The 14,094-nt window shown below is 43.9% G+C and overlaps 1 protein-coding gene across 4 annotated transcripts in view; it reads left to right on the top strand.

Annotated features, from left to right (window-relative positions):
- Nucleotides 1-14,094, top strand: part of kirrel3l (kirre like nephrin family adhesion molecule 3, like) — a 33,609-nt gene that overhangs the window by 16,455 nt on the left and 3,060 nt on the right. For all 4 annotated transcript variants that reach the window (XM_029504238.1, XM_029504239.1, XM_029504240.1 and 1 more), the window contains exons 2-11: nucleotides 4,112-4,267; nucleotides 4,899-5,048; nucleotides 6,988-7,145; nucleotides 8,536-8,686; nucleotides 8,940-9,045; nucleotides 10,531-10,679; nucleotides 10,805-10,932; nucleotides 12,064-12,190; nucleotides 12,364-12,464; nucleotides 13,160-13,358. In XM_029504238.1, coding sequence (XP_029360098.1) covers nucleotides 4,112-4,267; nucleotides 4,899-5,048; nucleotides 6,988-7,145; nucleotides 8,536-8,686; nucleotides 8,940-9,045; nucleotides 10,531-10,679; nucleotides 10,805-10,932; nucleotides 12,064-12,190; nucleotides 12,364-12,464; nucleotides 13,160-13,358 — 1,425 coding nt within the window. The remainder of the gene's footprint in view (nucleotides 1-4,111; nucleotides 4,268-4,898; nucleotides 5,049-6,987; nucleotides 7,146-8,535; nucleotides 8,687-8,939; nucleotides 9,046-10,530; nucleotides 10,680-10,804; nucleotides 10,933-12,063; nucleotides 12,191-12,363; nucleotides 12,465-13,159; nucleotides 13,359-14,094) is intronic.

Genomic DNA, 14,094 nt, shown 5'->3' on the forward strand with positions numbered 1-14,094 from the left:
TTCCAGCCCGATTTAGAAGCCTTATCTAGACAAGGCACAATGGATGGCATTTGGGGAGAGGGGCTGTTTATTCCAAGCTTGACACTTTTTTGCCAATTGCCCTGTTTTGTGCTGGGGTTTATTTGTCTGTTTTTCCTCCTCATTTTCTCCTGTCTGACTCTGCTGAAAATCTCACACCAAGATGCTGCCCTCACCTTTGAGGCCAACATGCAAGTAGATATCAGGCACTATTTTTTAACATTTTGAATTATTACTGCATAGAGCAAATTGCCCAGTCAAGTTGAGAGCACTTACATTTATAGAGCCCACAGGACTAGATGTTGCACTCTTTCCACTGGATGGGAGCGAGGACATGGAATAAAATCATGACTAAAATAGGGATTCTGAGAATCCAGCTTGGAGCCTCTTAAGAGTAAATGAACATGTGCTTTTGAGGGTCATAGTAAAAATGTGTGGAAAATGAACAGTGTTTTGCCTGAGTTGTTACAACAGTCTGATGTTATGTTTTTATCAGAAGGGCCCGACTTCCCAAATGTAGCATTAAATTGACTTACGGCCTGGAATGTTTGGGGTTTCTTTTGTTTTTTTGTTGTTTCTTTTTTAAATCAGACTTGCAAAACGCTGTAAGAGATTATGACTGTGAGGAGTTGGCGATAAAGGCACTGTACTGTATGTGAGAGAGCCACATTTTATTAATTTATTTATTAAGGTCATCTGCGGTGCCATCAGCTTTCTCAGCCCTTAGTATAATTTTCCACACACGCAGAGAGAGAGAGAGAGAGAGAGAGAGAGAGACAGTGACTGGTTCAATCTAATTCTATCAAGCCAGATGTCCAGTGGTGGACGGATCATTGCTGACATCTGTCCATCTCTTCCTGATCCTCCTGATAGGAATATATCTCTGTCAGCTCACATGAAGGAAGGAGAATGTAGGTACTGCAATGGTTAAGGCAAAGCTCTTTAATGGGTTATATCCAGGTGTCAGAGGTTGTTTTTGCACTTAACTCTGAGCATGTGACAGAAACTTTCCCTATTAACACTCCCCCACCCTCCACGCTCATTCAGCCATTCAGATGCACTTGCATACGCACAGACTTAAACACAAATGGCACATTTAGAGCTAGGCAAACACACACGTGTGCCTTGAGCTTACAGTTGGGGAGAAATACACACACACAAATAAACTTAGCCCCATGTGCATCCAGCGGCGTGAAATGATATTCCATTTTGAGAAATCCGGATTAAAATGTACCAGGCCAAATGTGTTGTGACCTTGTTACTGGGGGATGGAAAAATGTGCATGTGCGATGTGATGAGGACTTAAAAATGTAATTTTTAAGTGCATTTAAAGCAACATTAATCTTACCACATGTGCTACAACTAATGCAGACTGTATGTATTTACCTGCATAACATTCAAGAAGACATGTTGAATAAATTCACATCCACATCCAAAAATGCTGGGATTTCAAAAGAGTTTTAAATATCTTTCAATTGCAGCCAAGAGACAAGCTCCTCATTTTCAGTCCAGCTAAAAACACCGAAAGCAATGTGTGCACGTGGTGGTCTGTGTGTGTCTGCCTACATGCATGCCTGTATGTCACACTATAGTGCACCAAGGACACTTTTCACGCCCACAGTTCCACACTTCTTCTGACTGCCTCTACTCCACAGTTTCTTTGTCTGATTCGGTTCTTCCCTCTCTCCCCATCAGAAATGTATTCATGTAATTAAGCTGCTAATACACCGTCAAAGAATTGTCTAATTCAGCAAGGAGGAATTAAAGGAATCTGGCATGAGTCATTAGCCAGTCAAGATGTTCTGTTGAGCATTTTCAATAAGGGATCTAGAGAGAAATGACTCACTCATATGGTGTGAAGATATTTGTTATAATACACATTCTGTACATGTGTATGGCTGCATAAATATGAATATGTGCGCATGTGTAGTGTTAATTGCCATATGCAAGTACGAGAAATTGTACGTGGGAGTTGTATAGAAAAACAATTCAATGCATCCATTCCATCTAAACAATCACCCAATGCAGTGAATTACAGCCTATTGTAAACATTTAGATACTCTGGGCAAGATACTTAATTGCAATCAATGTTTGTTCTGTTGCAGCACAAAGAGGAAAATCCCTGACTCGCTCTGCAATCAGAGCCATATAAAAGTACTCAATATCTCGGAAAAGCAGGAACTTAGAGACAGGTAGACTGTAAAAACTGCATTTCTGAAGGTGTGACAGGAAAATGCCCACCTTTGCTAAATGCCTAATAGCCTGAGCAAGATGATGTTTCACTTCTCATTGACACCCTCAAATTGGTCTCTTTTGACCCACAGTGTGAGACACACAAACAGAGCCTACAAGTTTGCACCCACCGTTCAATAGGCTTTGGTAAAATGATGTACAGGGAGACATCATCAGTGAGCTACCATGCATTGTTCTCTGATCTTTTCTCTGTCCAACTATCCATTATCACCCCTTTTGGCCCACATGGAGTGCGAGACTGAAAAGGGTGAAAATGTGAAAATGGGTTTGAGGCTGTAGCTGAGAAGCACAACAGTCTGAGCTGCGGAGCCTCATGTTCCTGATGAGCTCACCGTTAGGTGGCTGTAATTGTGCTGTTGGGTGACGGAGACAGGAGGTTAGCGAGGGAGAGGAGAGGGGAGGCGAGGAGGGCCAGGGTTCAGTCCATGGTGTAACCCGAGATGAAGTGGATAATTGAGTGTGGAATAAACACTGCCAACAACCTTGGAAGCCCACCCCTCCCTCTCCATTCTATTTCAAAAAGAAAGAAAAACTTGAGAGAATGGGGAAATGGGGAAGGGACAAGGGAAGAGAAAAGGGGTGAGAGAGGGAGAGAAAATCCCAGCTTCCCTCTGGGGGTAAAGCTTCTATTGAAAAGCTATTAAACTTGCATTTAGCAGGATTGATTAGAAATGAAGAGGCCTATTAAAAGAGAGGGACAAGGGGACAATAGCGTGTCTCTGGCCACCGTATGTTGCCCTCCTTTCAGCGGCTGTCTTCACTGGGGGGGGGCGAGGGGGGGCTGTCTGTTTAAGCGCTCCCACCAAGAGAAGCAGTTTATGGGGTGGGATGGGGGGGGGGGAGGCTTAGCTCTGTCTGAATAGAGCCCTCTATCTTCCCTTGTCCCCTTTCCTTCCATTCTCCACTGAGCAGCAAGCAGTGATAGAGAGAAGGAAAATGAGGGAAAGCTTTTTTTCCCCCCTTACTGGCTCTAACAGAAACCCCACTTAGATAACCAACCAACTGACTCTCTCCCTCCCTTTCTACCATCTCCCTACAGATTAGTTACCTATGGAATGCTGCCATTTTCCCCTACCAGTAGGGTTTGCAACACTCAATCCTTAGCATAGCAGCACAAACAGTTTGAACCATGGATCAGTATTCATGCTGTGTTCTATAAGCGTGTGAAGGCAGGCCAGCCAATCCAAGAAGACCATGTGCCATACTTAAACACAGTAGCGCGACGGCAGCAGATGTCTCTGCTGACTTTCAGCAGGCTCAAACGGATGGGTCCCACGGGAACTTTAATGGAGTTTTGATTGTTTAACATCCATTTTTACAAAAAGCACAATGAAAGAGTGGTAGATTTTTCTCCCAAAAGTGTGTTTGCTTCATGTCAGCAAGCAGTGCAACCATATGGTATTGGGAAAGAGTTAAATAAGTTATGAGACACAGCTGACTCTTCCTTTTAGAAGCTACATTTCTTGGAGAAAGAGAAAAAAAAAAAAAAAAAAGAAAAAAAACATTTTCACATGTCAGCCTTGACAATTCTCTGAGCAAGTGCCATGAAAAGAGTACAGTGAGCAAACCAGTTCACCAGAGTCTGGTCACCTTTGTACTTCCTTTTTCTTTTCTCCACACCTCATAATGCAAGTTTTGCTTTCTCGTGCTACATCTGTGCTGGCGGTGCAGAAACATACTGCCATTACAATTTCTCAAATGTTATTAGCAGTGTTCCTGCATACCTATATGATTTATCACTATTTTGTGGATTCAGGAGAAATTTGCCATTTACCATCATGGATGACTTCTAAGAGATTTGATATTTATAGTGTGCTTTCTTTCTCATCCACCCGCACAGCAGCCACCCAAGCAGCCTACTTCTCCCAGCAGCCCCAGGACCAGGTGGTTGTATCCGGTCAGTCTGTGACTCTACCCTGTGTCATCGTGGGTTACCGGGGAATGGTACAGTGGACCAAAGACGGCCTTGCACTTGGTGGAGAGAGAGACCTACCAGGTGACTACTAAACTCCTATATCTGTGTGCCTGTCTCTCGCTCCCTCTCCACTGTTTTTTGTTTATTGTTCTCCCTGCCTCTGTCTGTCTTAGCAAGATCAATGCCAGGTCTCATTAGAGACCGAGTCTCTCTCTGTCAGCTGCTGAGGTTTTACACAAATGAATGGTGAAGGAACAATGTACTACAGACAGGTCGGCTACTGCTGCACACACCAAACTTTAATTTGTTGTTTAGCATTTTAACGGTCTTGTAGGAAGGTGGATAATCAATTGGCTTTTGTCACAAGCTGACATTTAAATCTGTGGCAGACTACAGAGAAGGTGAAGAAGCTTCCTCTTGACCTTAGCCACCCCATCTTTATTGTGTCTGTGTTTAAAAAGACAGACTCCTCATGCAGCAATCTTCTCACGTGTTGCATTTTCAGCCTCATGCTGCTCTGCTAAGACGAAGGCTCGATGCCTGGTGCAGTGAGGTGCTGCTTGCTTTCATTAGTGCCTTAAAGAGCCTCGACACGTTTCTCCTGCCTTTGTTCAAGGCACAAGTCTGTTCATTTTATAGTCCTTCCATTATGTGTTTGTTGTGGGTTGGTTTGTTTGTCTCTGACTCTATTCTCTATGCTGGCTTCATGCAGGCTGGACACGGTATTCCTTAATGGGCGACCCGCAATCAGGCGAGCACAGCTTGCTGATCGATTCGGCAGAGTTGGCGGATGATGCGGTGTATGAGTGTCAGGCTACACAGGCGGCGCTGCGCTCCCACCGTGCCAAGCTCACTGTACAAGGTAAGATACACAGCTCATACATGATCCCCGCAGCCATCCCTTGTGCCAGGGCCTACAGCCTGGCAGTGCTTGAAAACAATTATGGGAGTGTCTTATTCACAAAACACATGAGCATGTTGATAAATGCAGCGAACAAAAAAAATGATTACTTAAAAAAAGAAAAAAAAAATTCTTCATTTTGAAAACACAGCTTCACGCAGGCAAATAAAAAAATACATTGATGTAATCTTCCACTTATTTGCAATTCAAAGGATAATTTCTACGCAAAGATAACCCCGTTGCAAAGCTAGTTTCCTGCTAAAAATCATGTCCTGAAAGCAAGCAAGGCTCCACCAAGAGAGTGAGTTGGAAAAACAGGAAACCCCTCTCCTCTCGGCAGTGATAATCAAGACTGTGGACATCTAAGATAATGTGATTGCTGCAGTCACAAATGACTTGTGTAGTTGCATGAAAGTCAGAGTCTGCACAGTTAGCACATTTTACAGTGAGCCACAACATTTGTCAACTGAAAGACGGTTTTTACATTAACATGATGTGAGTGATCTACTTCTTTACACAGACATTCAGAGATGGGGGTAGGGGGCTGGTGAGGAGACGGGCCAGGTCTTGCGGGAATTACAAACGGCAAAGCACTACTGGCATCTGGTGGCATTCAAAGGAACATCACTCCATTAATTAGTCCCGTCACCTGTCCATGCATTTACCTACAAGCAAACCAACAATTCCGATGTTACAACTTGTGCCCCAACACAATGCAGAGCTTTCACAATAGAAGCAGTGTGAGTCCTTGAATCTAGCTGTTGCCATTAAGGTGTGCGTCTGGAGTTCTTTGAAGCAGGGTGATGAATGGTACAGACAGGTTGCAATGGAAAGACAAACAGACTGCGATTACAATCGGTATATAAAATTTCAACTAAATGATTTGATTCAAACAGCTCTCCCTTGAGCACCAGCCTACCTCTGTGTTTAGTGTCAATGTCAAAGCTGCAGAGAGCTGCACAAAGCAGGGTGGTCATCACATACCCACACATGGCCTTAAAAATGCGTGTGAGGAGGCTGCAAAGGAAGTTAAGGAATCTGCTGTGACTTCTACATGAAATGAGTCCTCAAAGGCTGGTGGTTCATGAATAGTGACTGTGAATCCTAAAAAACATTTTCATAAAGATAATGGAATTAGATGCATGGATCAGAAACCAGAGATTCATGTTTTGATGTGGACATGAATGTTGTGAAAGAGAAAGGAGGCTTTTTCTGTACATTTGTATTTGTGGGCGTGTGTGTGTGTATATCTAAATCAATGGGGCCAGATGAGACCAAAGCAATCCTACACAGTCAAAGGAGTCAACGGCAGGAGTGCAGTCAGGGGAATCGGCATGGAAATTAAAATCACCTAGCACTCGGATTCCATTAGTGTCCGTGCCGTGGCAGCGGAAGGACCTCTGACAATTCAGATACACACAGTGAAATTGGTTCAGTAAAGGGAGCGAGAAAGGCCAGCACAAACCCCATGTTTACGCCTTCTCTTATTGGTTGGGGATATAGACGCCTTCATCAGGGGTGGCACGCTTGGCTTGCCAGTGGTACGTGCAAAACCATGCAAATAAATGAACAAATAAGCAATTCACTAGAAGCATCACTCGGCAACAGTAAGAGCAAACAGAGTAATAATTCTAGTCCCAAGAAAGGAAATAAGGATGAGTTGATTTTTTCTTTTCCAAATGACAACAGTTTTTTCCTCCTGCCTGAAGGTATGCTTTGTTAAATAAACACATGGCCATATGACTATATAGTTTGCCTTTTTCTGTTGTGTAGTATTGACACCGACTTTCAAGCAACAAGTTCAATATCAGTATGATACAGCCAGCCTGGAGCTGCAATGAGTTTTGTTTTGTTTTTTTTTTTTACTCGTTTTGAGTGGTATGTTTATTCTGCTTTACAGTTCCTCCTTCAGATCCTGTGGTGGAGGGCGGCCCTGTTGTACGTCTTAAGGCTTACACACCTCACAACCTCACCTGCAAAGCTTCAGGAGCCAAACCTGCTGCTGAGATCACCTGGTACAGAGATGGAGAGGTCATGGAAACTGCAATTTATTCCAAGGTACAATGAGAACTGATCTTTGCCCAGCATTATCATCCAATCTCTAACACCCACACACGAAATTATAAAATATAACAGCAGGCAGGAATAAAGGCAATGCTATTAAAAATAGAAATATTTTCTCTTTGTGCATAATGCCCCTCTCTATTTCTCCCATTTCGCTTTTTATTTTTCTCATCTTTTTTCTGTAGTCTTGCCATTTTTTCTTTTTTATCATCAACTGTCTCTCACAAAATTCATTCACTCACTCACTGCAGTCCTCCCCGCCAACCGCCCATATTCAGTTGTGCCTGACCCCCCTCCACCACCACCCCTTCCAACCCCCTCTTCCTCCTTCTCCTCTATCCCTTCAATCGCTGCTAACCCCCCCTGCTCCCTAATGCAGCGACACTACAGCATAACTGGAGCATGTCAAAGCTCAGACAGGCATGAGTGTTTCATACAGTAGAGCTTCTGCAGAGAAGAAATCACCCACAACAATGCAGAAACACAATGGGATGTGCCAGAGCGTAAGTCAGCCGCGGCTGGGAAAGTGTCACATTTTTCATGGTCTCTGACCACGCTAAACGATGTTGAACGCCACATTTAAGGAGGCGAAAGCCCGCAGTGAGAAGGGAGGGAAGACGAGAAGCGAGGAGGGGGGAAGAATTGAGAAAAAGGACAAATGTAAAGTTAACCGGTAAGAGAGAATTTCCAACTTTAAGAAGTGAGACTTGGGAAAAAGAATGCTTTGTCCAAGTGAGGGGTGCTGACAGGGAGTGATGTGATTTGATCTAGCATAAAAATGCTTTTTGTGTGTCTGGCTGAGGAAGTGAAAGGCCTGCTCTATTGATTTGGCTGTCCAGGGAAAAAGCTCAGCTTGTCCTTGCTCTTTTCCAAATATGTGTGACACCTCTTTCTCACCATCACCACCCCAAAAGCAGACACACAGGCACCTTAACCATGACAGGTTTTTCTCCTTTTGTGTGTGTATATGTGTATGAACCAGAGAGGGAGAAAAGGAGTGAGCAGTGGGCCATATCCTCAGAATCTACACCTTTCCTCACTTAGGCGTATTGATTTCCTTGAGCAGTAAATAGATTTAAAAGATGATGACAAACAAGGAGCACTGACGGGGAACACTCTCAGAAATGTGGGAACAGCACAATATCCCTGCTGCATCATAAAATATATGATTTAACTGCCGTGCCAAAGAACAGGATGGGAAATGCCTCATACATGAGAAAGTGTAGTGCGTTGTCATATTCCTATGTGGTACCATCACAAATGACAAGTGACTTGCTCTGGCAATACTGAGTTGATGTTCAGTTCTCCTCAAGTACAATCAGGTCTCTTTAAAAATGCGTGTTGTAAATCAAATGTTTCTCTACTTTGCAACATAACTCTACAGACACTGATGGAGGATGGGAAAAGGGAGGCAGCTGTCAGTATGCTTCCAATCATCCCAGAGGATAGCGACTCTGGACGTACCTACACCTGCAGGGTTCTTAACCCAGCTGCCCCAGCCGGACGACAGACATCGGTCACCATCAATGTCCAGCGTGAGTGTCCCAGAAACAGCTTGCATATATATATATATATATATATATATATATACACACATATACACACACACACACATATATATATATATGGGAAATGTGTTGAAGGAGTATACATGGCGCTATATAGGCACAAGTGCATTTAATGTTCTTGCACTGTTAAGAAATAAACAGTAGCAAATAGAATACTAAACGAAACACAGCTATACATCTATACATGTGTGTGACCAATATGAATCCTTTCTCCTAACAGACCCTCCCTCAGTGACTCTATCGGTCCAGCCTCAGACTGTGACTGAGGGAGCCAAGGTCCTCTTCATTTGCTCTGCTTCAGCCAATCCAGAAATTACAGGATACAGGTATCCATCCTTTGCTTTAATCCCAAATTGTTCAGTCGGATTGCACCCTGTACACTGAGCCAGCAGTTTCTCTCAAAGTTTTAGTTATTCCAAAATGCAATTAGGGGTGCAAACTTAACAACTTTTAGCAAAACTCTGCCTTCCAACCCCCAAATATGACATTTATGTGATTCTTGTAGAGCTCCAAAAATAAACAAATACATTAATAAAAACCTAACCCCAGTAATCTTTACATATTAAGCCTCTGATTGGCTTACTTTAATGTTCTTTACATCTTCCAGCCAATGTCACTCTTGAATATGAACTTTTAGATGCTCCATATTTCCAGAAACTACATGGAACGTGAAGGAATGAGCTAACAGTAAGCGACCTGTTATTTAAACAATTCTGTTGGTGGCTGGATAAATCCATTTGTTATCAGAGCCAACTGACACACCTCCAAGACAAAAATTTTGTTCAATGTGCATTTTTTCTTTCCTGTTGAATATCATATAAAGCAGAGTTCAGCATCGCGGGAGAGTTTCTGTGTGCAAGTAAATCTGTTTCATCTGATTTGAAATTTAAAAAGCTACTCAATCTTTAGCATTGAGTGTTTCTTGCCTCTGAGTTTAATACATTTAATACAGATTTTTATTAAAATGAATTCAAATTGCTCCAATTCAACAGGCCGAATTCAGTTACCAAAGTACGAGGTATAAAGTCCAACAGCTGAGAACTCAGGACCGATTATTATGACAGATCATTCATAATGTCACATTCACGTTGGCTGACAGCTCTCAACATGATGTCCTACCGCCAAAGTCTTACCTGTGACAGGTAATCCTCCGGTATCTGCTTTGAATGGTACAGCAGCGCAAGCGTCAGGCATCTTTGTAGAAGAAGCTTGGCACTTCCAACATGGCGGTGTCACCGTTGCGGTATTTCTCTACTCCGCGCCATGAACCGACGAACCTCCCGCATCTGCGTCACGTGACCAATGACGCGTAACGTGATTGACTGGCTATTAGTTCGACTTGCTCTCGAGTCAATTGCTTTTCCCTGAGTTCTCAGCGGTCAGAGCTGAATCTTCTACATTCGACCTAATCGATCTGAGAAACTTGAATTTACTTGGAGAAAATTTTAGAAACCACTTTTAATCCCAATAGTGGAAAGATTGTACATTAAAGGTGAAACCCAGTTATTGTATTATTGAGTGATTAAATTCAGAGGCCTTTTGTTAAATTGCTAAAGGACTAAAAAAAATGATGTTATGAAAAGGTTGGTTGGTTGTCACCTGTTTTACCCTCAATTAGTTAGCACCCCAGATGATAAAGAGGAGAGGAGAAACACTGGGAGATTCATTCATTGAAATGGGCTGCTGGATTGGCAGCATTCAATTGTGATTGGCACAAGCCACACATCATTTAATAACCATGTTGACATGCATGGCTAAGTACCTTCCCTGAACTAATGTGGCCGTGTAACAGGATAACTCCTCTGTCCCAGGTGGTCCAAAGGAGGAGTTCCCATCTCTGAAGCAAATGGGGACAGCCTTGAGGTGACGGTGGACTACTCCTATTTCACAGACCCGGTCTCATGCGAGGTGTCCAACTCTGTGGGTAGCACCAATGTCAGCACCCTGGTTGATGTCCAATGTGAGTTTAACATGAGGCAAATTATCTTTAGAATGTGGCAAAACTAGTTTTTGTTTGTTTGTTTGTTTTTAGATTTTTAGAGGAATGTGTCACTCATTGATTGTATCTGTGCTGTTTCATCCTAGTTGGCCCCAGACTGCTGTCAGAGCCAAAGCCAATGACAGTGGATATAGGGATGGATGCATCCTTTACTTGTGCATGGACTGGAAACCCTCCTTTGACTCTGGCTTGGACAAAGCAGGGCTCAAGCGTGGTGAGGCAACAAATACTAGTCAACACCTTATCTTGGTGGCAAAGCTTCAACACCACTCCTCTTCACCATCCCTCCAGAGAGATAGATTCACACATGGCCTTGAGGCATGATCCCCCCCACATATTCTTTTTCAGACTGAATCTTCAACAGCTCCTCTCACCAAGCTCCCTAAGGGCTAAAGCCTCTGGCAGAAAACTGTCTGTCCACTGACAGATTCGTTCAACAGATTCATTCAACATCATCAACACATGACATACTGTCGTAGCTCTAACTTAATCAATCCTTCAGTCAACATGTGAGCTAAGGTTGTATCATAATAGAAGTACAACATTAACAGCAACAACAACTCTCCTTAGGCATTAAAAATGGCCAACTGGCCAATTTCCTCAAAGTCAATTTACACCTTCGCTTCACATCATCCTGGTAAAAGTCTTTTAGTGCACATGCCATCAGTGGGGACATCCCATAGGAGCTTCTCTCTTGGCAACTAATATAATTTCCGAGGCGATGCTGAAGAAAACTGTGGGATGGCATCAGCAATGCTGCCATCTCAAAGAGTGAATGCTCTCAGCCCCTCTGAGGGCAACACAGACATTTTTCTAATCCACCCACTGCCACTGTCCCTCACAAAGTAATGGATTAATTGGGTTACTTTCTAAGTGCAGTGAAATAAAAAAAAAAAGGGGAGGGGGGGGGGGAGTTGAGGTGGTGTGGAAATGGATGGGGGAGTGGTAAATGGATTAATCACAGCTTGATAGAATGACAGGATCAATGAGCAAAGGAGTGATTGAGTGTAGCTGCTCCAAAGGCTAGGCCCCTCACACCATAGTGTGCTCTCTTCTGTCCCCACTGTTTAATTACAACAATCTCCCCAGCAGCGCGGCCACTCAGCAGCGGATGAAGTGCTTAATGCTGCGTTTAAAGGTCTTTGTGATGAAATTAAACTCAAACCACCAGCATTGGTTACAATGGATAGCCCACCTCTCTTCTGCCTGCACAATGAGTGGGCCAATGACAAAGGTCCCGCCCCCCTTTTGTCTGCCTCTTCTCCCCACCTCAGCTTTTTTCACTCCTTCTCTTTCTTTCTCTCTCTAACTCATTTCTCACCTGTCTCTCTGGATCTCTCACCAGGTGCTCAGCAATGGTAACACTTTGCAGCTGAAGGCTGTTACACAGGAAGATGCTGGAACTTACACCTGCAAGGCCATCGTACCCCGAATTGGAGTTGCAGAGCGAGATGTGACTTTGACTGTAAATGGTGAGTGGATTCTTTTCAGATTGTATGAGATTCATTTATTGTTTGAAGGGATCTGTTGAATAATTGCATTTAAATTGATATCCGATTTGGTATTGGTCCGTATCTTAAAGCGTCCTTTTGCTTCTTCCATCTCTCCTCTTGTCTGATCTCTCTGTTTTTCTTCTTTGCATTAGGCCCACCAATCATCACAGCAGAGGCCACGCAGCATGCTGTCAAGCACTCTGAGGGCAAGCTGGAGTGCCGGGTGGGAAGCAGCCCCCCACCTGATAAGATTGTAAGTGAGACTCCTATTTGTATTGTGCGTGATTCAGTTCAGTTTTTGGAGCTTAAACACTCCTCCTACTTGCGCCCACATGAGAGCAATCACTCCCACCCTTACCCCTGACCTCACCTTCTCACCTTTGCACTAGCACATCACCCATTCACACATGAACAAATGGATTCACACACATGTTCACTACCATAATTGCACAGACATTGACTGCAGAGAGATGGTATAGTTGGGGGAACTGTGGGAGACTGGCTTCCTGCCGATTTCAGTCTAACCACATTCAATTAGCGGCCCAAGAGGAATCACTCTGCTGACCCTGTTGAACTGCTGAACACATTCTGGGCTGAGCGAGGATAATTAGGGTGTAAGGAGGAGTGAGAGACAAGTGCCCTGCTGGCCCTGTGCTAGAGACAGCAGAAAGCAACCTTATTTCATAGAGCAGCTACCTAACCCTCCTTAGGCCTCACCTGCAGGGCAGACGTGGGTGGCAGCTTAAACAAGAGCCTGTCAGCCACGTAGCATCTTAGAGGTCGGCGGAGAGAAAGCAGAACAGAAAGAGAAGCTGGTGTTCAGCCACCAGCAGGCGGAGATCTAAGGATAAACAGCCATAGAGGACTCTGCCTTTGCTCACCAACAAGGAATTCTTCACCGAAAAGTGACTGAATCCCTCCTCTCTTTACTCATTCTGCTCTCCACAGGTGTGGACCTTTGGAGACATGAGCCTGTCCTCTGGCTCCTCCGGTCGTTACTCGGTGCAGACTGTAACCAGTGACCATGGAGTCCTGTCTTCTCTGGTGTTATCTGAGACTCTGGCACAGGATTTCCAACTGCGCTACAACTGCACTGCTTGGAATCGCTTCGGCACCGGCACCGCCCTGGTCACTCTGAAGGAGCAAGGTACACACTGATGGAAGTAATCATGCCCCTGAGAGAACTACACCAAAGTTAGAGTGATTCCCTCAATCCCTGCTGTGAGGGGAGCCTGAGTAGGTGGAAGAAGTGCCCCTATTTGTGCTTATCTTAATTATATTCCTCTAATCGATATGATTTAATCAGCAGATGGTTCCTTTAATGAATATGTTTGCCCCATAACATAGATATTGATTGGGGACAAAAGTCAATTAGAGGAAGCCACATGTGTTTGTGGTCAGACTCATATTCTCGATCCCCATCTCTGAGCCAAATTCATCATCTCAGGTTGCAGCCCCTTTAAGTGATCTTAAAATGAAGCAGTAGTACTACTGCTCTGATGGTAGTGGAAGCCTTTGTTGCATCAGACAAAAAAAAAAAAAAGAAAAAAGAAAAGAAAAGGTCTTCACCAGTAATTTAGATCAACGTAACAGAGTGGGGTCTCCAGAGAAATGGGCAGCGGTATCTCCTGGAATCTCTAATTAGATTACTGTCTGTTGCTTCATTGCATGTCAGGCCTTGTTACCCTTCTTTCAGAGAGATTAGAGACAATAGCCAGGCTGTGGGATGCTGGATTGCCTGCATGAGCATATGCTAGCTCTGAGCAGGTCTGAGCTCACAGCAGATGAATTTATACAGGCGCTGATGTTTTTGGGATTAGCAAGACAAACGAATGGATCCGGGGGGGGGGGGGCTCTGATCAGCATGTTCCTGACACCAACAC

The sequence above is a fragment of the Echeneis naucrates genome, chromosome 6 (assembly GCF_900963305.1).
Source record: "Echeneis naucrates chromosome 6, fEcheNa1.1, whole genome shotgun sequence".
Lineage (NCBI taxonomy): Eukaryota > Metazoa > Chordata > Actinopteri > Carangiformes > Echeneidae > Echeneis > Echeneis naucrates.